Source organism: Furipterus horrens, unplaced genomic scaffold, assembly GCF_987537825.1.
Source record: "Furipterus horrens unplaced genomic scaffold, mFurHor1.1.pri manual_scaffold_7, whole genome shotgun sequence".
NCBI classification, from domain to species: domain Eukaryota; kingdom Metazoa; phylum Chordata; class Mammalia; order Chiroptera; family Furipteridae; genus Furipterus; species Furipterus horrens.
In genome coordinates, this window is record NW_028327177.1 from 714,788 (window position 1) to 741,172 (window position 26,385).

The 26,385-nt window shown below is 62.3% G+C and overlaps 2 protein-coding genes across 3 annotated transcripts; one reads left to right on the top strand and one right to left on the bottom strand.

Annotated features, from left to right (window-relative positions):
- Positions 1–258: 258 nt before the first annotated feature.
- On the bottom strand, positions 259–13,545 carry IQANK1 (IQ motif and ankyrin repeat containing 1). The gene is given in 13 exon segments (XM_090283107.1): positions 259–856; positions 858–894; positions 1,000–1,108; positions 1,213–1,305; positions 1,368–1,583; positions 10,352–10,477; positions 10,557–10,765; positions 11,126–11,282; positions 11,380–11,486; positions 11,489–11,512; positions 12,692–12,781; positions 12,950–13,226; positions 13,486–13,545. Coding segments are annotated over 13 exon segments (2,094 nt in total). The 3' UTR covers positions 259–267.
- A 254-nt stretch (positions 13,546–13,799) lies between these two features.
- On the top strand, positions 13,800–25,844 carry SACK1H (scaffolding CK1 anchoring protein H). 2 transcript variants are annotated; one of them, XM_090283136.1, is made up of 5 exons: positions 13,800–14,765; positions 20,733–21,194; positions 21,970–22,134; positions 22,211–22,335; positions 22,587–25,844. In XM_090283136.1, the coding sequence occupies exons 1-5, from the start codon at positions 14,157–14,159 to the stop codon at positions 25,372–25,374; spliced, it is 4,149 nt and encodes a 1,382-aa protein (XP_090139262.1). In that variant the 5' UTR covers positions 13,800–14,156; the 3' UTR covers positions 25,375–25,844. The 2 variants fall into 2 exon arrangements, with proteins under 2 accessions (XP_090139262.1, XP_090139263.1); XM_090283137.1 differs by lacking the exon at positions 13,800–14,765 and adding an exon at positions 17,871–17,978.
- Positions 25,845–26,385: the final 541 nt, after the last annotated feature.

Consider the following 26,385-nt stretch of genomic DNA (forward strand, 5'->3'; position numbering starts at 1 on the left):
ACACGCCCACACCCACGCCTCCTGCCCCTCCGAGGCTGGGGTCCCTGGCGGGGGACACCGAACTCCCGGGTCCCTCCACACTGCGCCGCTCCACGCCAGGAGGGGCCTGGTCGGCCTGCCTACCCCCAGGTCGGGACACCCACCCCAAGAGCGGGTGAAGCAGCGTCCTCTGGTCAGGAGTGTGGACGTCACGCTGGGGCCGCGCCCCGCCCAGCACGTGCGCACACGCACGCAAGGACGCGCACAGCCGGGGGCCAGGGCGTCGCTTTATTGCTGCCGCGCGCACTGCAGGCCCCCCCCGCCGGGCGGCAGGACCTGCAGCTGCTGGGCCAGGGGCCGCCGAAGCCTGGCGACGAAGAGCAGGCGGAATCGGCGCAGGCGCGCCTCCTGGAACTGCGCGGGGCCGCACTCCGGCCCGTCGGGGGGCCGCAGCAGCCGGCCGCTCAGCAGCTCGTGCGCCAGGCCCCGCAGCAGGGCCTCCAGCTGCCGCTGCACCGCCGCGAACAGGTGCAGCTCGCGCAGGTCAAACACCAGCGGCTTCCCGTACCTGCGGGCAGGGCCGGCGGTGAGGAGCGCGGCGGCTGGGGCCAAGGGGCGGGCGGGGCCCAGCAGCGCCCGCCGAATCTTCTCCAGCTGCAGGTGGTCCGGGTTCACGGTGTCCACATAGTTGGTGTCCTGGTAGCGCAGGAAGGTGGCCGCCTGGCCCGAAGGGTCGATGACAAGAGGCCACCCGGGGGCGGTCACCGAGTCACCCCGTTGCCCAAACCCTCTGCTTGCCCCTCCCCCGACCCGAACCACTGACCGGCCCTCGGCGCGGTTGCGGCCGCCCACGTCCTTCATCAGCACGTCGTGCAGCAGTGACCTGGCACTTAAGCCCCGCGGGCTTCTCCTCTCCTGTGGGGACGTAAGTGGGGGGGCCGGCCCGCCGAGCTCCTGACCCTGCACCCTTCCCCGGGCCCGGCCTCTCCTGCCCCCCGGCCCCGCCCGGGCCCCGCCCACCCTCCTGGGGCCGCTCCCGCAGTTCCAGCCTGGCCATGGCCAGCGTCTCGTCGGCCTTCTGGGCCTCCTGCCGGAGCCGGTCCACTTGGGCCTCCGCGTCTTTGAGGGCCTGGAGGAGGGGCCCCGTACTCCGCTCAGAACGCAGCGTTACCCCTCTGCTCCCGGAGACGCCGCCCCGCCCGGGGAACCGCGGGCCGGAGGCAGAGCGCGCACCTGCAGCGTGAGCCCCGCGGGGCCCGCGCGCCCGCGCTCGCACCTGTCGTGCTCGGCGATCCTCCGGCGGAGCTCGCAGTAGGCCTGCTGCACCTGGGGGCGGGGGCGGGCGGTGGGGCCCCCTCCTCCCCAGCTGCCCCCGGGGGGCTGCTCACCTCCTTGTGACGCTGCTGCTGTTCCTTAGCCAGCTGCTGCACTTCGAGGGCCACGCTGGGGTGGGAGAGAACAGGTCAGAGGGTCTCCTTGTCGGGCGTGGGGGGCCCCGCCCCTCCTCGGACGCACCGCTCGGCCTCCATGTTGCGCAGCATGGTCTCGGTCAGGCTGAGGTCCCAGGACTGCAGCACGCTGGCCACGGCGTCCAGCGAGGCCACCTGGTGACAGGGCCTCGTCAGGGTCGGTGCCGCACGGAGCCTTGCGGGGGGGGGGGGGGGGGCGGCTGCGGCGCTGTCCCGTTTGAGAGAAAAGGCAGCAGCTTGCAGAAACGGGGATTTTGCTTCTCGCGCGGAAGCCTTGACCCTCAAGCTTCCCCAAAACTGAGATGCCTCAGGGTCCTCTCCGCCTCCCTGCCGGGACCTCCACCGCCAGCCCCACGCCCCTGCCTGCCTCACTGCCCGCCCTCGCGACGCCCCCACACAGGGCCCCCTGCCGCTGCCTCTTTTGCTGCCCAAGAGCGGTCCCAGCTCTTGGGGCCGCCGCCTCCCCAGCTGCAGGCGCTGCTGCTTGGCTCCTCCATATCCCACCCACCCACCGCCCAGGAGGGACAAAGGGACCCAGACCGTGGGTGCTCTGGGGAAGGGCTGGGGTCCCGAACTCTGGTGCTAACTCCATGAGAGTTTCCTTTGTGGGCAATGGAGCCACGCAGCGTTGCTTCGTATTTTACAAAAGAAATGTTAAAATGTGTAAAACCAAGCAAGGCATGGAAAAATGGATGGACGGCAGGTCCGTGAGCAAAGGGAAGAACGGGTGCGTTAGACACGTGTGTAGACAGATGAGTCAGGGAATGAGCCGTGTAAAGAAACCGATTTCTTAAAGAGGAGTAGCTGTCGTTTATTGACTGCTGACTCTGTGCCAGAAACTATTCATTGTCTCATTAATCTTCAAAAAGCCCCATTCATGAATATATGGAAACTGAGATCCCAGTGAGTTTAAGAATTTGCCAAAGGTTAGTTTGTATGTAGAACTGGAATAAACAGGAAACTAAATGTGTGAACGGATGAAATAAAAAGCACAGTGTCGTCGTCGGCAGCCGTCCGTCTCGAGAGACGATGGCGTAGCTTCTTGAGAGTCTATCTGCACCGCCGAGAATGGCTGTGCAGTCCGATTCGGGAGTGACAATCCCTGCCGCACTTGGTACAGGTGAAGGCAGATGGCCGTTGTTGCTGCTGTTGACGCTGCTTCCGCCTCGATCTTTTCTGGACCGCCTCCTCGTTGCGCGCAGCCTCCGCGCGTGACGTACCTTGCCTGACCACGAGCCTCCAGGCTAGGCGGTCGTCTGCTTGAACTTCCCATGTGTTGAGATTGATGGAGCATTGTGTCATGTCCTTTTTGCAGATGTCTTTGAACCGCAGTTTTGGGCGCCCTGTCATCCTCTGGCCTTCTGCTAGCTCGCCGTAGAGGAGGTCTTTGGGGATACGGCCTGCATCCATTCTTTTGACATGGCCGAGCCACCTGAGGCGTCTCTCGCTAAGAACTGCATGCAAACTGCTCATATTGGCTCGCTTCAGCACCTCGGTGTTGGGGACCTTATCCTGCCAGGCGACATGCAGGACGCGTCGCAGGCACCTCATGTGGAAGCTGTTGAGTTTCCTTTCGTGCCTTGCGTAGGTGGTCCATGTCTCGCTGCCATAGAGGAGAGTGCTGAGTACGCAGGCTTGGTAGATGCGCAGTCTGGTTTTCTCAGTGAGGCTGGAATTGTTCCACGCTCGCCGGTTCAGTCTGGCCATAACTGTGGCTGCCCTGGCGATTCTCCGGTTGACCTCCAAGTCGACTGACAGAGAGCTCGAGATGGTGGACCCGAGGTAAGTGAAGTCGTTGACAACCTCCAGGGTGTATCCGTCGATGGTGATGCATGGGGGAGTCCCCGTGCCTTGAGCCATAACATTCGTCTTCGTCAGGCTGATGACTAGTCCGAACTCCTTGCATACGTGGGAAAGGCAAGTGACTAGCTGCTGGAGTCCCTCTTCGGAGTGTGATGTCAAAGCTGCGTCGTCGGCGAAGAGCATCTCACGGATGAGCACCTCTTTGACTTTGGTCTTGGCTCGTAGACGGGCCAGGTTGTAGAGCTTGCCACAGTGTAATGAGTGAATTTATGAGTACCATAGTGAGTGAACGAAGATATTGATGGATTAAAGAAATAAAAAAATAAACGTCACACCCTGGCTGGTGTGGCTCAGTGGACTGAGCGCTGGCCTGTGAACCAAAGGGTCACTGGTTCGATTCCCAGTCAGGTCACAGGCCTGGGTTTCAGGCCAGGTCCCCAGTTGGGGGCGTACGAGAGGCAACCACACATTGATGCTTGTCTGCCTGCCTTTCTCCCTCCCTTCCCTTCTCTCTAAAAATAAATAAATCTTTAAAAAAATAAAAAACATTTAAATGAACATTGCATTAATTGAATGAATGGAAGAAATGAATTAATACATGAAAAAAAAAACCAATAGGTGAAGGGATCTCAGGGGTGGATAATTAGATACAAAGACAGTCGGTTCAGCGAATGGCTACATGAGCTGATGGGTGAGCTCAGTCAACCCCATGGTTTTGGGGTGCCTTTCCCATGACACGAGAACAGAGCTGTGGGCCCGACAGGGCGGGCCCTGCTTTCCCAGAATCATCCCTCAAGTAACAGCACAAGCGTGTGTGTAAAGGGAGGGATGGACTTTGAATTACTGGTAAATAAAAAGTGAGTGAATATGGGATGATTCAAGGTGGTAATATGGGTGACGTAGATGTGATGGGCGACTGGACTAACAATCGGTGAACAAATAACTCGATGGGAGAATAAGTGGATAAAAAAGTAAATCAACTACTGGGCAAAGACTGGGTTGGACCGGTACTTTATGAAAATGACGACGGACAGAGAAATGAATGGCGAAGGGATTATCACTTGTCCTGCCAGTTCCTGAGACGGCTGCTGAAATCTGCTGCTGGATAGATTTAGTCCTCCTTGTGGCCCTATCAGGTTTTGCCCCGTCTGTTTTCTGCTCTGCTAGGAGCTGCATAAACATTTAGGGTCCTCATGTCCTGGCGAGGAGTTGATCCCTTTGTCATTATGAAATGACGCTTTTGTCCCTAGTAATAGTCTTTGTTTTGAAATCCACCTATTTTTTCCTCAAGATTTTATTTTTTATTTTTAGAGAGAGGGAAAGGGAGGTAGAAAGAGAGGGAGAGAAACATCAATGTGCAGTTGCCCCCAGCACGCTCCCAACTGGGGACCCAGCCCGCAACCCAGGCATGTGCCCTGACTGGGAATCGAACGGGAACCCTTTGGTTCACAGGCCAGAGCTCAATCCACTGAGCCACACCAGCGGGGGTTAAAATCCACCTTTTGATGTTAATAAAGCCACTTCAGCTTTCTTAGGTCTAGTGTGATTCTGGTATATTTGTGTTCCTTCTTTTAATTTTCACCTATTTGTATCTTTATATTTAAACTTTGTTCCTTATAGACAGGAAATAGTTGGATTTTTTAAATTCAAAATGACAATCTCTGCCTTTTGATTAGGGTGTTTAGATCATGTATATTTATTGAAATTATTGATACAACAGAGTTAAAAATTGCCATTGGCTGGTTGTTTTCCACTGGTCCCGCCTGTTCTGTATTTTCTTGTTCCTCTTTTTTTCCCTTCTTTGGATTGTGCATTTTTCAGAATTCCGTTTTACCTCCTTTGTTGTCTTATTAGCTATAACTTCATATTTTAGGGTTTACAGTGTACATCTGTAACTTATCACGGTCTCCCTTCGAGTGATACAACACCACTTCCCGTGTAAGAGCCTGAAACAATATCTTCCCAATTACCCAGCCCAGACTGTGATATTTTGTCACACAGCTGAGCCAGACAACTATAATTTGTGCAATTCTCAGTGTGTACATTTTTGTTACAAAACCCCATAACACATTGCTGCTAGTTTTGTTTCCTGTTTCTTCAGTTACACAGGGGAAACAGTTTTTAACATAATTTCTGTTGAGTTCGATTTTTCATCTGTTTTCGACTTAAGTAGGCATGCCGATTTCAAAACTGCAGTTAGTTTTCTTCTATCACGTCGTTTTTTCTGTACAGCTTATCTTAATGCGACCACCCTAGGCTGGATGGAGCCTGGATCGAGGGAAGCACTGGTGCTCTCCTATTGGCTGAGAGCAAACCTCCCTCGAGTGGGGAGGGGTGGGGGATGACCTTGGAGACCAGTGACAGGTTCATACTTGTCTAGGCTATTCAGTTACACATGAGACAGTGTGGTGAGAGGTTGTGTGCCGCTCTGTATAGTAAATCGTATTCCGAGGTGTAGTCCGAGTTCTCTGTATACAAGGATTCAGCAGAATTTACTTTTTCACTTACATACGTACTTATTTCCTTTCCTTCAGATCCTGTCTGCCTCTCCTATTTCACATTGTAAGTGCCTAAACAACCCTGATCCGTTCTGTTCTATCTGTGGCAGTTTCACCATTCCCAGTCAAAGGACAAACATCAGCGCATTAGTCAGGCAAGCCTATTTTGCATAGTTTAAAATAAAACTTGGTGATCAAGGTAAGTCTCAGGCCCCTCCCAAGGGGTGAAAGCAGTGTGCGGAGAGTTTACGGATGTGGATGAAGGCAATATGTGATAAACTGCCATTTGGTATACCCATGGTTTGGCGAGAGCCCAGAGATCATTCAAGTGACGGTTACTTTTATACAGTGAAAACGTCAGGATATAAAAAGAAAAATAAATGTAAAATAGAGCATCCCAGTCTACCATCAGCTATACACCCAGTGCCTCATTCAGCTGAAATCCCAGTGCCAGTTTTCATTGAACTACCCTCTTCCGAAAAACAGGAGAATGGTGAAGAACTAAGTGACAGCAACGATGAAGATTTTGAAATTGAGGATGACTCAGTTCCTAAGGGATCTGATCAGCATGAGTTGAATGATTTGGCACGAGATTTGGGACGATCCAAAGAGGAACTCCTAGCATCAAGACTGCACGAGAAAAACTTCCTTGAAAAAGGAGCGAAGGTATCCTACCTTTGATCAAGAGAAAGTGCATTTCTGCAGTACTTTCAAAGTGACAGTGGCTTTGTGTATTGCCATAACCTACATGGTTTAATGGAGGAATTGGGAGTTCCAATCTATAACACAACCGAATGGCGACTGTTCGTCGATAGCTCAAAGTGGAACTTGAAATGTGTCCTCCTCCACAATGGCAATTTATTTGATGCTGTCACAATTGGGCATTCAGTTTATTTTTGTGAAGAATATGAAGACATCAAGAGAGTCATTGATCTGTTGCAATATCACAAGCACAATTGGATGATCCGTGTTGACCTTCAAATGGTCTGCTTCCTTCTTGGTCAGCAACGTGGATACACCAAGGATCCCTGTTTTCTGTGCATGTGGGACAGCAGAGCTCGTGAGCAGCATTGGGTGGAGTCGAATTGGCTTCCAAGATCTGACCTCAAACCTGGTGATCCAAACATTCTACACGAGCCACTTGTTGACAGAAAGGACATTATATTCCTACTTCTGCACATAAAACTGGGTCTCATGAAGCAATTTGTGAAAGCTTTGCCAACTGAAGGAGACCGTTTCAAGTATCTCATTTTGGCATTTCCTAGCCTGTCGTTTGAAAAGATAAAATACCTGAATATGTATGTTTGGTAGCAGAACTTTACTACTTGTACACAGTTTGACTTACAGTAACAATAGATAGCCTTTGTATGAATAAAATAACTCTAAATAAACAGTATATTCAGGTAATTTTTTCTTTATTTTCCTTTGTACATTTTGTATGATTTTTGGGACAAAGAGAGGGTATCTTGTACCTTAAAAAGTTGATGTGATAGAAAAAAACTGGGGTCATTTTTGGATTCAGATGCCAAAAGTTAGTCAAAAACAAATGTCAGATCTACCTCACTGAAAATTATGTTCCCCAGTGTTATCTTTCCAATAAATGTAAGCAATGAGCGCATATCTTACAGACATGGCTGTGCAGGTGCCTTTCTAGTGCCCCTCTCTGCTTTGTGTGGACACCTCTGTTGTCTGGCGTCCCTTCTGTCTGCCCGTGGGACTCGCATTAACATGTCTTACCATCCGAGTCTGCCGGCCATTGATTCTCTCAGCTTCTGCATGTCCGCGGAGGTCTTTATTTTGGCTTCAGTTTTGAAGATTTCTGCGCTGGGTGTAGAACTCAAGACTGACGGGGTTTTTTCTCCCTTCAGTACTTTCAAGACGTTGCCCCACTGTCTCCCCCCCTCGATGCCCCCTGGAGCCTTCTGTCTGTCCAGGCCTCTTCTCATGGGTGCCCGAGGTCACCAGCTGCCATGGGAACCCTGACTCCGAACCCTGTCTCCTTGACTTGGGAGCTGGCCAGGCTCTGCCTGGATGTTCCCGTCCTGGCCCAGCCCGGACTCTTTCCCACGGTGAGCCCAGCACGCACTCAGCTCATCGCCTGCCTCGTGGGCACAGCTGGTCTACTCCCCGACGCCTGGGGTCTCAGAAGCCAAGTTTCACATGCTTCCTCTCGATTCTGTTGTTCTCCGCGGGAGGGTCCCCGGGGGCCCTGTCACTCTGTCCCAGAACCGGAACCCTCGCTTCATGTTTTTCGCCAGCTTTGCTTTGGATCGTTCCTTGTTGTGTCTTCCAATGAACTAACATTTTTCCAGGGTCCCACCTGCCATTCATTCCATCTGGTGTCTTTCTCATCTCAGACGGGGCCCCCATCTGGGAGGTGACAAGTACACAGAAAGCAGGGTGGGGGCGTTCTGGTTTCAGTGTCCTTGTCTAGTACTTCTGTCACCTGTGCCGCCCCTGAGCCGCTCGGTTAGCTGTGGGCATGTTTTCCTGTTTCCTTGCCTGCCTGGTCATTCTATTAGACTTTTACTTGGAAGCAATGACAGGGTCACAGGGAAGTGCAGTGACAGGCAGGCTCCCGTCTTCCCTGAGCAAGTCTTACTCGGCGGCAGGACAATACCCAGAGCAGCGCGTGGACCTCGCAGGGGCCCCTCTGGTCCCGTGATGACAATCTTACGCACGCAGATGTGTGAAACTGTAACCACAACCCACAACTCCTTTGTGTCACCTCTGGGTGCAGCCACCTCACCCCGCCCCCCCGGTTCCTCACCCCGAAACTACTCATTGCTCTCCAGCTCTATGACCTTGGCATCTTTAAATGTCACGTAAATGGAATCGCGGGGCTGGGTTTGTCATGGGCGATGTCTCCCAGGTGCGGCTTGTCACAGCCAGTGTGTCCTGGGGCTGTCAGCCTGTCGTCCATAGAAGGGCATCGGGGGCTTCAGTTTCGGGCTGTCACGCAGGAAGCTGCTGTGACCCTGTGCCCACACCTTGTCACGTGGACGCAGTTTTCACGTCACTGGGACGGATGCACAGAGCCTGCCTGTCGAGGCGCCTGGTGAATGTCCAGGCTCCTAGGGCCCGGTTCCGGCGGAGCTGCCTCCCCTGGCGCTCCAGGCCCGCGGGGCCTTGCGACACATGCTCTGGCCCCTGCTCACACCGCCGGCTCTCCCACCTGCACGCGGTGCTGCCCCGCGTGGCCCATCTGTTTGCGTCCCTGTCCCCTCCTGAGCGGAATTTCTGCTGTGTCCTCTGCTCACTTTAGGACCAGAGTGTAGCGCGGTTTCCGGTCGCGTTCTGAGGGCCCAGCATGTGTTCTAGACCGAAACCCTCTCTCAGCTGTGTGGTTGGCAAGTATTTCCTCCGTCTGAGGCTTCCCTTGTCGCCTTCTTAACCGAGCAAAAGCTTCACGTTTTGATGACGTTGTTTGTTGATTTTTTTCCTTGTGTGGGCTGTGCCTTCGGTCTGAGAACGCCTGAGCAGCCATGGTTCCCGAAGGCGACCCCTGCATCCTGCTGTACAGTCTCCACTGAAATCTGTGATCTAGTTTCAGTCCGTTGTTTTGTAAGGTGGGAGGTCAGGTCCGCTCCTTTGCCCACGACGCCCAGCGCTCCAGCGCCATTTGTCCCGAAAACTGTCCTTTCCGGCAGCCGGGTGTCCCCCAGGCACCTCTGCCCCCCCCCCACCCGTGCGCCGCTCTCCTCAGGGCTCCGTGCCCGTGCCCCCCTCGTGCCTCAGCCTCTCGGGGTCCCAGGCCCAGCGTGGATGTGGGGCACGACCAGCCAGGAGCTGGCTCAGAGGCACCCCCTTTTGTGCGACCCCTCTGAGAGGCACCCATGCCCTTTGACCTCCTGGCCTCCTTCCATTTGTGAAGCCAAAGCTCTGCTGCTTGGCCCCCACCCCCAGGTATTAAAGAGAAGTTGAGGGTTCCAGATGCAGAAGCAGAAAGGGGGGGCTGGGGCAACCCAGAGCAGCATCCTTGAGAGGCAGCCGGGGGGTGCAGGTGGGGCCCTGGGCATGGGGTCCCCAACTGAGCAAAGAGCCTGGCAGCCCCTGCGCAGAGGCAGCAGTCCCCCAGCAGACCCAGGCCAGTCCCGGGGCTTCACAGCTGGGGGCACTGGGGGAGGAACAGGAAGGTGAGATGGGGCATGGCCTGCGGTTCCAGTCAGAGTCACTTAAAGAAATGAAGGAGGTGGCATTTGGCCACCTGGCTTCCCGCCGCTCCCACAGGCCCCGTGGGACCTGGCCTGCTGGCCGGGGAGAAGTCTGGCACCACTAGCCGACTGGCCCCACGCTGGCAGGGGCGTGGCTGACCCGGCAGCCCCGGGAGCCCAGGGCTGTGGGACTGCAGACGCAGGGGTGAGAGTGAGGGGCGGGCAGTGGTCCCACCTCCAGAAGTAGCTGGCCTCCGTTTCCCCACCTCCCACGGGAGCACTACTTCCCAGGGTGGGCGCCATGGCCCAGGGGCCTAGGCAGAGCCCTGGCCAGAGGCGGCACTCAGAAGCCACAAGGAGCTGCAGTCTTGACTGCAGGCGACCCTGAGGACTCCAAGCAGGGCCACGGCTGTCCCGGGGGCTACGGTGCTTCCACCTGTGCTCCCACCTGCACTGGAGTGCTCCCATGGTCCGCGTACAGCCGAGGGTCAGCGCCGAGCTTCAGAAGCTCCTCCACCGCCTCCAGGTGGCCCCCGAAGGCTGCTTGGTACAGCGGCATCCGGCCGAAGGCGTCCTGCGGGGGCGGGAGGAGGGTGCCCTGAGCCGGGCTAACGCCCGGTGCCGGCCCTGCTGCCCACCTTCCAGGCTCCCACCTTGCAGCTGGGGCCGGCGCCCTGCTCAGCCAGCAGCCTGATGGCCAGGGGCTGCCCGCCCGCCGCCTCGGACATGGGTGTGTTCCCGCGGGGGTCCTCGCACTCCAGCAGGGCCACGCGCCGCTGTCACCGCTGCACCAGGCCCGCCTCGTCACGGCCCACGCCCTCGCTGGTCAGCAGCTCGTCCACCTGCGCCCAGGCCGGGTCACCTGCACTCTGTGGCAGCCCGCCGCCCCGCTGACCCCGCTGACCCCGCCGCCCCACTGACCCCGCTGACCCCGCCGCCCCACTGACCCTGCTGACCCCACCGCCCCGCTCACCCCGCCGCCCCGCTGACCCCGCCGCCCCGCTGACCCCGCCGCCCCGCTGACCCCGCCGCCCCGCTGACCCCGCCGCCCCGCTGACCCCGCTGACCCCGCCGCCCCGCTGACCCCGCTGACCCTGCCACCCCGCTGACCCTGCCACCCCGCTGACCCCGCTGACCCTGCCACCCTGCTGACCCCGCCGCCCCACTGACCCCGCTGACCCTGCCGCCCCGCTGACCCCGCCGCCCCGCTGACCCCGCTGACCTCCCGCAGTGATCTCCCCCAGGTTGCCGTCGAAGGCCACGTCCAGCAGGCGTGCCTGGCGCTGCCGCTCCTCTTGCCGCCGCAGCTCGACCTTCACCTCCTCCTCCCGCCGGCGCTGTGCCGCCTTGCGCTCCCGGCGCACCAGGGCCAGGAAGGCCTGCAAGGACGTGGCCCTGAGGTCCTCGCTCCGGCGTGCTGAGCTCCCACCCCTCGGACGGGACACCGCAGGCCCTGGGACCCCGGCCGCGCCTCACCTCCCGCTGCAGCGTCTCCATCTGCTCCAGGTACTCCCGGAGCTCCTGCCGCCGGAGGGCGAGCTCCTGCCTCGCCAGCAGCTGGCGGAAGGCGCACTGGATGCAGTGGCAGCCCGGTCCTCCGCGGTGGGCCCTGGGGTGCGGAGAGCGCAGCTGCGGGGCCCGACGCCAGGTGTGTTAGCAGGTCGCCCCCTCCCGACATGACCAAAGAGCGAATGTTGGAGAGCCACAGACCCGGCCTCCGGCAGAGAGCAAACAACACGGCATGAGGAGGGCCACCGAGAGTGGGAAGGATCAGGGTCTCCCCAAAGAAGTCTCCAGACACTGCTGGGGTGCTGCCAGCCCTCTGAGACCACTCCCCTACCCCCTCTTGGAACCCCCGAGTCGTTGGTAGGAAACTCTGAGGAAGGGTGAGAAAATGGCCTCAGGCAGAGGAGCCGCTGTGGACCCCATAGGACCCGCACCCCCCGAAGCTCTCAGGCTGACTGATGGGGCGGAGGCGGGGGTCTCTCCACAGGCCAACCACCCTCGGAGAGGGAGCCCCTGCATGCTGCGCCCCCGCTCCCAAAGTGACACAGCCCGGCCACCCGGGTCACTGTAGGCCCACAGACCGGCTGGCCTGGCTTGCTGAAGGCTCGGTCCCATTCCGGAGAGGCCTGAGGGGCAGCGGAGTGTGGGTGGGGGTGCAGGAGGAAGGAGCTCTGTTAGACACCATGGAGGCTGTGCCGGGGAAACAGGACTGGGACAGAGGCCCAGGGCCCAGGCACCAGGAAGGAGCAAGAGAGGAGCGGCGCTCACCCGGGCGGTGCCACGCCCCCTTGTCCTGGGACTGCCGCCCCGAGGTTGGCTGCAGCCACCGGAGGGCGACAACGTGCAGAGCAAACAACAGTGTCCCCAGCTCTGGATGGAAGAAGGGCGGTCCCCAAGCCCAGGCCAGTGGAGGGTGAGAGGAAGGGACTCCCTGGGAGGCTGTGCCCCAGGGAGGGATGCGGTGCCAGCCGCCCAGCCCAGCCCTCACGGGAAGGCAGGGGCTGGGGAGGTGGGAGCCAGGACAGGACTCCCCGCCTGCTCCCTGGACGGGTGGGCAGCTCTGCGCGTGCCACAGGCTTGGCCCAGAGCACAGGCGCTCGTTCACATAGGCACACGCACACAGGCACACGAAGTTGCTCGCATGCTCACACAAGAGTGCATGTATGTGTGCGTGTACACCACACAAGACCCGGCCCAGGACAGCCTGCTTCCTGCCTACCAGCCCTGAGTCCTTCCCACCCCTAACAGGCCACAGAGAGGGGGCGGGGCTCTCACCTCTCACCTGCAGCAGCCTCCTGGACCCCAGGGCGGGTGGGCCCCTTCTCCTGCGGGCCAGCCTTCCCCTGCCCCCTGGAGTTCTCTCCTGGCTTCCCTGAGGGCGGGGCACCTGTAGGGCTGGTGTGTGGGCCCATCCCCCCAGCCTCAGGAGGCATTTATGGGCCACCCCTGGGGCAGCTGCATCCTGTTAGGGAGCGCCCACCCCCGCGACAGCTTTAACGAGCGGCCAGGCCGCGTCCTGCACAGCAAATACAGGGCACACGTGCCGCCCGAGGTGGCAGCACCAGCAGGGGCAGCGGGCAGCACAGCCCGGCACCTGGGCCCCGAGGCCCCGGGCTCTGGTGAGCCTGGGTGTGCCGCTGCCTGAGGGAGGCGCCTGCCTGCCTGCCTGCCCCGCTCTCCTCCCTTCTGTCTGTGTCCCCTTGCTGGGCCTCGGTCCGCCTCTCCCCAAGCCTCCAGGCAAAGGCTGGGCTGGGGTGCAGCAGGGCTGGGCTGGTGAGCCAGTCCAGCCAGTAGTGGCAGAGCTGGCTGGGCCGGGCCTGGGCGTGGGTGTGAGTCAGCCGCCTGGCTGGGGAAGCGCTGGGGCGGAAGCCATCTGGAGCCTCCCTTCCAGCGGGAAGCGCAGGGGACGCTGGCTCTCAAGCTGGCCTTGCGTCCCCCGCACCCATAGGCTGGCTGGGGGGCTCCCTGGGGCTCTGTTCATGTGGGCAGAGCAACGGGACCCCCAACCAGGACGGCCTCCAGAGACCATCAGTCCACAAAACGGAGCCTTTCACGGCCCAGTCTCTGCCACCAGACCCAGGGCAGCCAGCCCCCAGGGGTCCCCTGGGGTTGGGCCGGAGGCTCCATCATCTCCATGGTGCTCCCAGAAGCTGGGGGCCAGGGCCTCTCTGCCCTGCCTGCCGGGGGTGGGTGCTCAGTGGGGCCAGGCTAGCGTCTCCCATGCTAGTTGGGCTGCACTGCCTGTGGCCTCTCAGGATGGTGGGCGCAGGGTGCCACTGGCGGCCCCGTGAGCTGGAGTTGGAGTCCGGGGGGGATGGGACGGGGTCGGGGTGCCCGCCCAGGGCGGGACTAGACTTGTCCTACGCAGCTGGCCGCCTGGATGCCGAGCCACCTCCCCCAGCATTTCTCAGTCTCCCTCCCAGCCTGGCCAACGAGGCCCGCAGCCCGTAAAGTCCTGCGCCCTGTGTCAGCACATTAGTCAGCCTCCGTGCCGGTGAAGCACCGCCGCCAGGTCCCCATAAACTCTCCGGTGTGGCCCGGCCCGCCGAGTCGGCCCGTGAGGCCCACAGGCAGAGCCAGGGCCAGACTTGCGCGCCACAGGCACCAGCCAAGGGGCAGGGCAGGCACAAGGGACAGCAGCAGCAGAGGGCCCCCCGTGGCCTTCAGGGTTGCCCTCCGGGCCCTCAGGATCCAGGCCACCAGCTGATGAACCAGGGCCCCAAGGGAGCAGACACCAGATCGAGGCCATGTCTGGGAAACGGGGCCGAGCTCGCAAACCCCGAGCCAGGAGGGCGGGCAGGGCACAGCAGGCCATGGGGCAGCAGGGCCCTGAGGCCAAGCCCCTGCCCGCCCACGCAGGGGGCCCTGGAGATGAGACAGGGGTGGCCCCTGTGGGGCACGTGACCAGCAGCAAGCCAGGTCCCCAGGGACACCCCAGGGTGGCCAGGCCAGAGCAACCACAGGCAGCAGAGAGGCCAGTGCAGGTCACTGCTCTGGGGTCCCCGCGGGTGCTAGTCCCCACTACGGACATGGAAGGCTGCCGGCCAGGGGGCCCCGTGCCCAGCCTGGGCCCTGAGCTGCTGCGACTCCATGAGGTCCAGCTGTGTCTGGCCCAGGAGCAGCTGCTGCTGGAGGACCGGCGGCGGCAAGTCCAGCTGCAGATGCAGCTGTGGCAGGAGGAGCAGCTATGGCAGGAGGAGCAGCTGTGGCGAGAGCAGCTGTGGCAGGAGGAGCAGCTGTGGCTGCGGCAGCTGCAGCAGGAACAGGACTGGGTGCGCATGGAGGGGCTGGAGCTGGCCGTGGCCCTGGAGCAACTCCGGAGTGAGGGCCTCGAGGTGCTGCAGACCCAAGGCCAGGTAGGTCCTGGGGAGCATGGGGCTGGCAGAGGCTCTGATAGTCTGGGGTGTGGTGACCAAGTGAGCAGCCTCCAGGTCCGTGCAGAGGGCCGGGAGGCAGGCTGCCGGGGGATGTTTTCACATTTGCGGAGTGCGGCTGGTATGGCACAGGGCACCGCTCAGGGGAGTTGCGGCAGCCCCAGGCCTCCTGGCCAGGTGCCGCCCAGGGCAGTGTTCGGGGCGGACAGTCAGCGGGGGGCAGAACTAAGGAACAGGCCCCGTGCGGCTTCCCGAGGCACCCGCGCCCCAGCCCCCAGTGTATTGCCGTGCGTGCTCCCGGGCTTGAGGGCGGAAGCAGCGGCAGTGCCTGGGCCCTCATCTCCTTCCAGGAGGACCACCACCGCAGATGCGCTGGGGCTCTTTGAGGGGGCGAGGGTGTAACACCGGCTTGGCATTAAGACCAGTCGCCGCCATGACCTTAGAGCCCTCTGGGGTCCCAGGGCTTCAGCGGGCCTGCTCCAAGCAGAGGGGCCACTTCTGGGGAACAAGGCAGGTTCTCCCTTAGCAAGCATGGACCCCACGCTGACCTGGGGGCTTGAGGAACCCAGAGTTGCAGCCTGGGAGGGGTTGACAGTTTCGCAAAAACTTCAGTGAGAGCAGTGACAGAGAAAAATGGGACTTAGAGAAGGGGAGTGACAACCAGTGGCGGTGGGCATGGCAGGAGGTGCCCTTCCTGACCCACAGCAGGACTGAGCCAAGAACAAGTTGTCACCAGCCGGCCTGGAAGTGGCATGGAGAAGGTGGCCCGAGAGAGCCGCAGCCGACAGGGGAAAGCACGGGATGGCCCCGGTGGAGCAGAGGGTCAGAGGGGACCACATACTTAGCCTGAGAATCCCCAGCCTGGATTCCAGTCCTGCTCTCACTGGTTCATAAAACTGTGCTCCTCCGACCACGGCCCCCGGGTCCCCGACCCCAGCCCCGGGGCCCACAGCACACATCTGAGCTCTGATTCCCCAGTGTACCACACCCACGCCCAACTCGGGGAGGGTCTGCTCGGGGGAGTGTCGGGGGGGGGCTGCACAGAGGGTCTCACACGCTGGTGTCTCAGTGGGGGGCCCTGGAGGCTGGAAGGTGCACTCACCAGCAACAGGGGCTCTGGGCTGGGCCCCAGGGAGCCATGTCTGCCACTCCCCCGATGCCGCTTTGGGCCCCTGCTCCTTACTGCTCATGCTCCTGGGAGAGGATAGGAAGGGTCCGGGAGGGTGTGTGCTCAGAGTGGCTGGGCAGCGGGACCAGCACCGCCCACGCCCTGGCCTGGGAACAGCCAGCAGGTGCCAGACGGGAATGCAGGACCTTGGGCACCCCAACCCCGCCCCAAGCTCCCTTCCTGGCCACCTGTCTGCCCGTGGTTATCGATCGAGTGTGACTGCAGCGTCAGGGGGGACGCTCAGCCAGGGCATCTGGCCGCAGCTTCTCTCCACACCCTCGCTCTCCCACCCCCTCCACCCCTGGCTCACCCATCCTCTGGTCCCAGGTCCCTACTGCAATGCCGGGTGTGTGCGGGGGTCCTGTACCCACCTCCCTGCTCCAAACCACTGACTGCCAACCAGACAAGCTTTGTCCTAATGCACAAGCCGGGGCCCAGCCCCGCCCCACGGACCCCTGTGCACCCCCGTGCACCCCCAGCCTTCTTTCATCCTGGCCTTGGCAGGTGCTGTCTCAGGGCCTGGAAGCCACGCCCACCCCCTCCTCCGCCTGGCTGACCCCAGAGTTCATGTGTCTGGGAGACCTCCCCTACCCCAAGCTGGCTCAGGTTCCCCTTGCCTCTCCCACTGCCATGTGACCCACTGCAGCACCATTGCCTGACTCAGTCTCCCCCATGTTGGCACCAGTGGACAGTCACTGAGTGCCTAGGGGCAAGTGACCCTGAAAACTGGGGCAACGGCGTCTGGTGGGGAGCGAGGGGTGAAGGGGAAGGTGACTGGAGACCAGCCCTGACAGCAGAGGGGAAGTGCTTGGGGAGACGGCTCTGAGGGAGGGTCTGATGGGGAGCTGGGGTTCTGAGTAGGGGTCCAACGTGCGTGGGGGACTGAGGCACCCAGGTGTAGCTGCGGGCTTCCGCGTGTGCAGGGAGAGGGGGGCTTGGTGTGTGTGGGGGCCCCTGTCTTGTGGTCAGGGTCCCGGTGCGTGGGGGACTCTCAAGTGTTCCTGTAGGGCATGTGTGCTGTGCAGAGTTCTCTGGGGAGGGTCCCCATGCAGAGGACAGTGAATGGGTCCCCTGTCTTTGTGTGGACATAGGCATGCGCGGGTCCTGGTATGCCTGAGAGGTCCCACGCTCGTGGCAGAAGGGTTGTGCGCAGGGTCCCCTATGTATGTGGGCACCGGTGTGTGAGAGGTCCCCATCCATGTGGGTGTGGGTGTGCCTGTGGGGGCGGCTGGTGTAGCTGGGGGGGTCCCCGTTTGTAGGAAGGTGCCCGCTGCGTGCACGGCTCCCCTATAAGTGTGGGCATCAGTAGGGGGGAATCTGTGTGCACAGGGTCCCTAAAAACCCGTAGGGTTCCCGATGCTTGCGGGCATCAGTATGTGTGTGGAAGGAGTTCTCTGTGCCGGCACTGGAGCGGGGGGCGTCTCGGTGTGGTGGGGGGTACCCTGTGCTCGCAGGGTCCGCAGGCCCCGCCGCGCCCCCCGCTCGGCGCCGTCCCCGCAGCATCACCGGCCTCACCGGCCTCACCTGCCTCACCTGCCTCCCCAGCTCCAGGGCTGGACCAGAAGCTCCGCCCCTCGCGTCCAGCTGGCCCGTTTCCTAGTGACTGAGCCGGAACTTCCCAGTGACCTCGACTTCCGGGGCGAGGGTTAAGGGTCAAGCATAGGGACCTCGAGCCTTCGGTGAACAGATGGGGGCTCGCGACGCCGGCGGTCTCCGAGCGTGCTGGGCGGGGGTCCCAGGGGCGCCGCCGTGGGGCCCGGCGGGGCCCGGGACGCAGCGGGGGTCCGGGGGCGCCCGCGGCGGGCGGGCGGAGGAATGCGGGCGCGCCGCGGGTGGGGCCGCCCCGCCCCCAGGTGCTGCCCGGGCAGGCCGGCCGCGGGAGCGGGCGGGGCGGGGGAGGGCGCGTGAATCAGGCCGCGCGGCGGGCGGGCCGCCGCAGGGAGTGGCCGCCGGACGGACCGGACCGCGAAGCCGCTGGGCGGCGGTCGGCTCCTGCTGCCCTTCGGAGACCCCGCGCACCTGGCCAGGTAGGCCCCCTCCCGTGGCTGGAACGGGGCGGGGCGCGCGGGGGCCGCGGTGGGGCCGGTGGGGTGGGGCGGGGTCTACGCGCGGGGGCCCCGACGCGGCCTCACCTGGGCAGGCCCTCCCGCTGGCACCTGTGCCGGGACCGCGCGCCCCAGAGCTGGGCGGTGGGAGTGCGACCGCGGCCGCGTGTGCGGGGCCGGGCCGGCCCTGGACGGGCGGGGGTGCGGGGGTGCCGCGTGAGCTGGTGTGGTCGCGGGCACCTGGTACGGTGCCGGCCCAGGAAGAGCCGAGGGGGAAGCGGCCCAGGACCCGGGCCGAGCCTGCCGATGTGGCCCTGACTCCCTCCCGCCGTGCGGCCTAGCTGAAGCCTGGGGCATGCTGGGCCAGGCCTGGACCCTTCCCGGGGGCGCCCCGGCTCCGTCTGGGTCCCGACCTGGAGCCCAGAGAGAGCCAACGCCCCCGCGCTCTCACGCCCAAGTCCGTGGACTGGGTGGGGAAATGGGACACTGACCCACGCAGCCGCTAGCTCCCCAGGCGGCACTCACTTCCTGCGGTGCGCACCCCGGAAACTACAACACTTCCACCTCAAGTGCATTCGCCCATCCGGTGAATCCATCCCCATCCCCCTCTGGGCTCCTAGTGTCCCCCCAGTTCTTCTTTCAGGGATCCTTCTCCTGCCACCCCCCATACTTGGCACAGGGTCCCTGCCCTGGTGCATTAGCCCCATCTTTCCCTCCTGCTCCTGAGGGAAAGGTCCACGGTCTGTAAGTCCCTGGTGGGAGCCCACTGAGGCCCTGAGGGTCCTGGACACTGGCTGGCTTGTCAGAGGTCAGAGGTCAGCACCAGGGAGCGGATTCCTGCTGAGTCATTGGCCTGGGTGGGAAAGAGCCCCTCCCTGAGGGCAGGCACAGGTAGGCAGGTGTGTGGAGAGCTGTACTGTTGAGGTTCCTTGTTTCAGGCTGGGGAATGGCTGCCTTCCAGACCCCAGTTCAGGGGTGTGCAGGCCCATGAAAGGAAACAGGCAAAGCCACGGGTCACTGAGGTCCTGGTGCTGGTGGGCGAGGCCAGCAGGACCACCTTCCTGACAGTCCTGTCTGATGAGAAGGTTCTTCACCCACCAGGAAGTCCCATCAATCCCCATTGCTCGCAGCTCGGACAGTCTGCATTGGGTCCTCTCCCCAGTGAAGTCAGGGGACACTTCTAAAGTGCCGCTCCCAACATGGGAAGTGCTACCGAGCCCTACATGGTCAGACTGGCCCTGTGTATTCTCACAGCACAGTGCCTTCTCCAGACACAGTGTGAGAAACGCCCCCAGTGTGGTCAGATGCAGTGTGAGGAACCCCCCCCCCCCACACACACACTGGTCAGACACAGTGAGACCCTGGTACCCTTGGGCCCATCCACTGTAGCCCTGTGTGGTAGTCGTCAGCCTGGGCCTAGCACAGTGAGGAATGTAGGGCCACACTGTAACCAGGAGCTGTCAGAGGACTGTGCCCCAACAATGTCAGAACAGATTTCTCTGGGACCAGGTGGCAGCTCTGCCCAATGGGGACTGAATGACACACACATATCCCACACTTCCCATCCCCAGGGAAAGGGGACCAGAAAGGTTCCCCAGGCCATTGTGCATGACAGAGCCCTGACCCCACCCCCGGTCAGCCCAGTCCAACTGTGTGGGGAGGGGGCGTGCTATGGGGAGTCTGGAGCTAGGCAGAAACAGGAAGGTGCAGCTCTCTGGGGAGGGGCAGGGGTCCACATGGTTCTGGGGTATATGTGGATGGGCACTGGGAGTTCCGGTGAGGCACCCCGCGCCTCAGGCAGTGCTGTGGGAGGCTGTGAAGTTGGGGTAAGCCGTATCTTCAGAGCCCTGGATGGCCTAGTGGTTACAGCAAAGGGTTCTGACTGCATCCGGAATGCAGCAGGGAGTCCAGGGTGGTGACAGAGACTTGGGGAGATCACAGCTGCCACACAGGGCTGGGCCGGGCCCTGGAATGAACTCCAAGCTCGTGGTGGGGAGGAGGCTGCAGCCCAACCTGCAGGTGTGGAGGCGGGCTATGGGACGGGCTTGACTCCGGCTCAGAGGCCTTGTGGAACGGGTGCAGGTGTGGCTAGGGGCCAAGGGTGGAACTTAACTGTAGTGACAAGCTCTATACTGAGCTCACCCTGGGCCAGGCATACTCTCAGGTTGACTGACCGCTGCAGGTTACAGTGGAGCTAAGGAGCCAGAGAGGCAAGCGGCATGGCCCTGGGGCCCACATCAGGGACAGACAGGCAGTGGGCCATTCAGCTTGTCTGTACAGAGCCAGGGGCCCACATAAAAGAGTCATAAAATCAGAAGAAAAGTGTGAATATCATAATAAATACAGCCTGGATTATATTTTCTTTATACCAACAATCATATTGTGGGGGGAAGGGACCTCAAAGCAGAAGTGCCTGCAGCCACCAAAGCCATGCAGTAACCCTGAGTGGGGGTGTGAGTGAAGCCAGAGCCCTGCCTGGAAGCTGGGGCACCAGGGTCCTGTTGAAACCAGCGGCCCAGGCTTCATGGCCAGTGCAGTAGGAGACAGTACTGTGCTGGTGTCCCTAGCTAGGCAGCCTGCTGGGGTACGGACGTTCCCCAAAGCCACCAGGCCTGGGCGGGACTCTGAGCCCACCCAAGGTCACTGGCAGTGCCTGCACCATGTGTCCACGTGTGAACGTGGGGGCAATGGGCCCAGCTCCCAGCTCTGGTAATGTGTCCCCCTGCCCTCCCCCAGGCTCCTGGCCCCAACATGGCCCGTCGCTCCCAGAGCTCCTCACAGGGGGACAACCCACTGGCGCCCGGGTACCTGCCACCTCACTACAAGGAGTACTACCGCCTGGCTGTGGACGCACTGGCTGAGGGCGGGCCTGAGGCCTACAGCCGCTTCCTGGCCTCTGAGGGGGCCCCTGCCTTCCTGTGCCCCGAGGAGCTGGACTATGTGACCTGCCACCTGCGGTCCCCACAGCATGTTGCCCATGAGCCCCCTGAAGGCAGTCTTCCCAGCGTGGACATGGATGGCTCCTCAGGCACCTACTGGCCTGTGAACTCGGACCAGGCAGTGCCAGAGCTCGACCTGGGCTGGCCCCTGACCTTTGGCTTCCAGGGCACCGAGGTCACAACACTGGTGCAGCCACCGCCACCCGACAGCCCCAGCATCAAGGACGAGGCTCGCAGGATGATCCGCTCCGCCCAGCAGGTGCGCTGCCTTGGGCTTGGTGGGTGGTGGGCAAGGGCAGCCTGAGCTGGGCTTGGGAGTGTGAGGAGGGGCGTGAAAGGCGAGGAGAGCCTGCCAGCTGGGGGCAGGGCAAGGCCAGTTTCCAGGGCCACCAAGGGTCTGGTTATCGTGCGCCCCACCCTGCGTCCTCTGCACAGGTTCGCTCACCTGTGCTCATGGCCAGTGGTCAGGGACTCAGAGTTCTGGGGTGGCTGGACCTACCCCAAGCCTGGGTTTATTGTTCATATGATGGTCTCTGGTCCTGTTCTTGACCCAGCTGAGGGCTTCTTACCAAGCAGTTAGCAAACAGCAAAGAGACCTGTTACACTACACAGGCAGCATGTCCAGATGCTAAAGACCACTGCTCTGCCCTCTGCCCTCTGCCCAAGGCTTGGGGGAGCTCAGATGTCCCAGGGAGGGGGTGAAGGGGTGGGATTGCAGATCTCACTCATCTTGCCTTGGCCCCAGCCAGGGCTCTGCCAGGGGTGAGCACCCACCCCCAGCTGAAGGATGGCCCTCCGCCAGGCCTTGTGCCCGCCTAGGGCTCCATCTGCCCACCCCCTGCCCCCAACCCTGGCCAGCAGCTCCACAAACTCGGACAACCCCTTCCCCTGACCCCTTTCCCTGGCAGGGCCCCACTCTTCCCTGGGTTGGGCTAGTGGTCCTTTTGTAGAGTTTGCGGGTGATCCAGAGCTATGGCTAGAGAACGGTGGGGCAGCAGAGGTTTCTGCCCTGGGTCCCTGACCCGACCCCGCAGGTGGTGGCCGTGGTGATGGACATGTTCACGGATGTGGACCTCCTCAACGAGGTGCTGGAGGCTGCCGCGCGCCGCATCCCTGTCTACATTCTCCTGGATGAGATGAACGCGCAGCACTTTCTAGACATGGCTGACAAGTGCCGCGTCAACCTGCACCACGTGGATGTGAGTGTCACAGGGGGTGGGTGCAGGGAAGCGGGGAGACCCCCTCCGCCCAAACCTAACGCCTCTCCTTCCCCAGTTCTTGCGCGTGCGCACGGTGGCAGGCCCCACCTACTACTGCCGCACTGGGAAGTCCTTCAAGGGCCACGTAAAGGAGAAGTTCCTCCTGGTGGACTGCGCCGTGGTGATGAGTGGGAGCTACAGGTGCGCGCAGCCCCCGCAGCCCCACAGCCCCCGCCCCAGCCCCTCCCCACCCATTGGCCGCTTCTCCAGAACCCCCTCCTACTGCAGCCCCGCCCCGCTCTGTTCCGCCCCGCCCACCCCATTGGGTCTGCTGTCTTTGCAGACTACACCTAGCCATCGGCTGCTCAGCCCCGGCCCCGCCCCCGGTTCTGGCCCCGCCCCTCCCTGACTGGCTCCGCCCCCCTCTGACTCTGGTCTCGCCCCACCCCCAGCTTCATGTGGTCCTTCGAGAAGATCCATCGCAGCCTGGTGCACGTGTTCCAGGGTGAGCTGGTCTCCAGCTTCGATGAGGAGTTCCGCATCCTCTTCGCACAGTCTGAGCCGCTCGTGCCCTCAGCCGGGGCGCTGGCCCTCATGGATGCTTATGCCCTGGCTCCATACTCGGGCGCCGGGCCCCTCCTGGGAGGCCAGGTGACCGGGGCGCCAACCCCTTTCTCCTTCCCCAAACGAGCGCACCTTCTATTCCCACAGTCTAGGGAAGAGGGCCTGGGCTTCCCCTCCTTCCTAGACCCTGACCGCCACTTCCTGTCCGCTTTCCGCCGCGAGGAGCCACTGCGGATGCCGGGGGGCGCCCTGGAGCCCCATGGGGGGCTGCGGCCACCCGCACGCCGGTGGGACGCAGAGGCCGCTCCAGGGGCAGAGCTGGCAGGCCCGCGGGGCTTCTTTCAGGCCCGGCACCTGGAGATGGACTCCTTCAAGCGGCACAGCTACGCAGCCGCGGACGGCACCGGCGCTGCTGTGGAGAACTTCGCGGCCGCACGGCAGGTGTCACGACAGACGTTCCTCAGCCACGGTGACGACTTCCGCTTCCAGACCAGCCACTTCCACCGCGACCAGCTCTACCAGCAGCATTACCAGTGGGACCCGCAGTCTGCGCCCATGCGCCCGCAGGGCCTATTCGAGAAGCTCCGCGCGAGCCGCCCCGGCTTTGCAGATCCTGAGGATTTCGCCTTGGGCGCTGGGCCACGCTTCCCCGAGCTTGGCTTGGACGGACACCAGCGGCTGGACTATGTGCCATCCAGCGAGTCGCGTGAGGTGCGCCATGGTTCAGATCCGGCTTTCGAGCCTGTAGCCCGCCGCCTGGAACCCGGCGGGGCCCCACGCCCCAACCTGGGCCAGCGCTTCCCCTGCCAGGTGACAGCCAGGCTGGGCCCTGAGACGGGGCTGGAGGCAGAGCCCGAGCGCAGGGTCGGGCCGGAGGGACGGGCGGGGCTCAGGCACTGGCGCCTGGCCTCCTACCTGAGCGGCTGCCACGGGGAGGACGCTGGCTACGAGGGCCTGCCAGCGCCCATGGAGGCCGAGGCCTATGAAGACGACGTGCTGGCTTCCGGGGGAAGGGTGGCTGCGGGGGACCTGCTTCCCTCGGCCTTCCGAATGCCCGCATCGTTCCCAGCCAAGGGCCCAGCACCGGGCTCTGGCAGCGGTGGAGGCGACGGCCCAGAGCGCGAGGGCCTGGAGGAGGCAGGCCTCGCCAAGCAGGACTCTTTCCGCTCGCGCTTGAACCCACTGATCCAGCGCAGCTCGCGGCTTCGCTCCTCACTCATCTTTGCATCGCAGGCTGAGGGCACCGGTGGGTCCCCGGCAGCCACTGCCGAAAAGGTGCAGCTGCTGCACAAGGAGCAGGCGGTCAGTGAGATGCTGGGCCCGGGGGGCGAGGCCGTGCGCTCCGCTGCTTCCACCAAGGTGGCCGAGCTCCTGGAGAAGTACAAGGGGCCAGCTCGCGATGCTGGCGCCACAGGGGCCGCAGTCACTGTTGCCAGCCACAGCAAGGCTGTTGTGTCCCAGGCTTTGCGGGAGGAGGTGGCGGTGCCTGGGGGCACGGGGAGTGAGCGGCGCAGTCTGGAGAGCTGCCTGCTGGACCTCCGCGACTCCCTCACGCAGCAGCTGCACCAGGAGGCTGAGCGGCAGCCAGGAGCTGCTGCACTCACTGCCACCCAGCTGCTGGACACGCTGGGCCGGAGCGGCACCAGCAGGCTGCCCTCCCGTTCCCTCTTGGCCCTAGGCCTCTCCACCTCTCCGCAAGGGCAGGATAGCGCCTCCACAGAAGCGCCCCTCTCAGAGCCAAAAGGGAGCCCCACCTCAGCCCACCCCGAGCGGAAGGGGAGTCCCACGCCTGCGTTGCCTGCTCACAGAGGCAGCCCGACCACGGGATTTACTGAGCAGAAGGGGAGCCCCACTTCTGCTTACCCTGAGCGCAGGGGCAGCCCTGTCCCCCCATTGCCAGAGCGCAGGGGCAGCCCGGTGCCCCCTGTGCCGGAGCGTAGGAGCAGCCTCACTCCCGCCTTCTCCGGGGAGTCTCCGAAGAGCGGCTCCACGGAGGAAGCACCCGCTGGCCCCATGGATGTCCTGCGTAAGGGCTCCTTGCGCCTCCGGCAGCTGCTGAGCCCCAAGAGCGAGCGGCGTGCAGAGGGGGACGGTGGCTTCCCTGTGCCCCAGGAGAATGGGCAGCCTGAGAGCCCCCGGCGGCCGTCGCTGAGCCGGGGTGACAGCACAGAGGCCACCCCTGGAGAGGAGCGGGGCCCCCGGGCGCGCACGGCCTCAGCCACGGCCAACGCCTTGTATAGCAGCAACCTGCGGGATGACACCAAAGCCATTCTGGAGCAGATCAGCGCGCATGGCCAGAAGCACCGCGGAGTCCCCGCCCCCTCCCCAGCCCACAGCAACCCTGAGCTAGACCGCACACCAGCTGCCGGCGGCCTGGCCCCTGACATGTCCGACAAGGACAAGTGTTCGGCCATTTTCCGCTCCGACAGTCTGGGGGCACAAGGCCGGCTTAGCCGAACACTGCCAGCCAGTGTAGAGGAGCGCGACCGGCTGCTCCGCCGCATGGAGAGCATGCGCAAGGAGAAACGCGTATACAGCCGCTTCGAGGTCTTCTGCAAGAAGGAGGAGGCCGGTGGCCCTGGGGGAGGGGAGGGCCCAGCAGATGAGGACACCAGGGACAGCAAGGTAGGCAAGTTCATGCCCAAGCTCCTGGGTACGTTCAAAGGCAAAAAGTGAGTCCTGGCCCACCGGCCCAGGCCAGGGTGCCGTATCACTGCCACCGGCAGGCAGAGCACCTGGCCCTCAGGCCGCAGCAGTCTGCAACCTGGCTGAGCACAGCCAGACCTCAGCTGCCCCAGGGGCTCGCCCAGTGGATGCCCTGCCTCTCGCCCTGGCCTCCCCTTTTGGGGGCTGCAGCCTACGGCTCCATGCCTTATTCCCCCTATTCTCACCTCAGCCCCTCAGTCTCTAGGCCCCCACTTCCCCTTCTTTGGCATCTGCCTCCAGCACCTCTGGGTTTCAGGTCCCCTTTGGGCCTTCGTTCGCCTCAGGGACCCATCTCTGTGCCTTAGTCCCCGGTTCTCTCCGGGCCTCGTGTCTCAGGGTTCCCTTGCTCAGGGCCTCCTGGCTATGCTGCTGCTTCAAATTGCTGCCTCTGCTGTCTCCTGGCAGCTCCACTGGTCCCCCAGCTCCTCAAAGCCACTGTCTCCCTCTATCTCAGGCTGCTCGGGGCTTACTCCCTGCCCTGTCTGTCTCCTGCCCCCTGCTGCCTTTCTTGGTGGCCCATCGTTTCACTGTGGGGAGGCAGAGGACCCTAGAAGGGCTGCCCTGACCACCCTCCAGCAAGACTGCTGGCCAGGAGCGGTGGTGACGGCAGCACCAGGCCTCAGTGGTGGGTGGTGCGTGGCCACAGCTTCCTGAAGGGTCCCTGCACGCCCCGACAGACATCTTCCCAACCAGAAAGGGCCTGGATGTGCAGTGCTTGTACCTGAGCAGGTGAAGTGAAGGCAGAGGACTTGGTCAGGTGGCACCTGGTCCAAGGGGTCCTGGTGCCCCGTGCGCTGGGCGCGGTCCTTGCCCTGCAGGTGCCCAGCCCCACCCGGTCCTGGGTCCTTTGTGCTTGGTCACCAACCTGCAAACTGCCCACTTTCCCCACCAACCTTTCTTGTATCTTTCTCCCTGTCAGTAACTTTGATTTGAAATGACACTTTTTGGCACCAAATGCTTAGAAGGTCTCCCTACTATAGG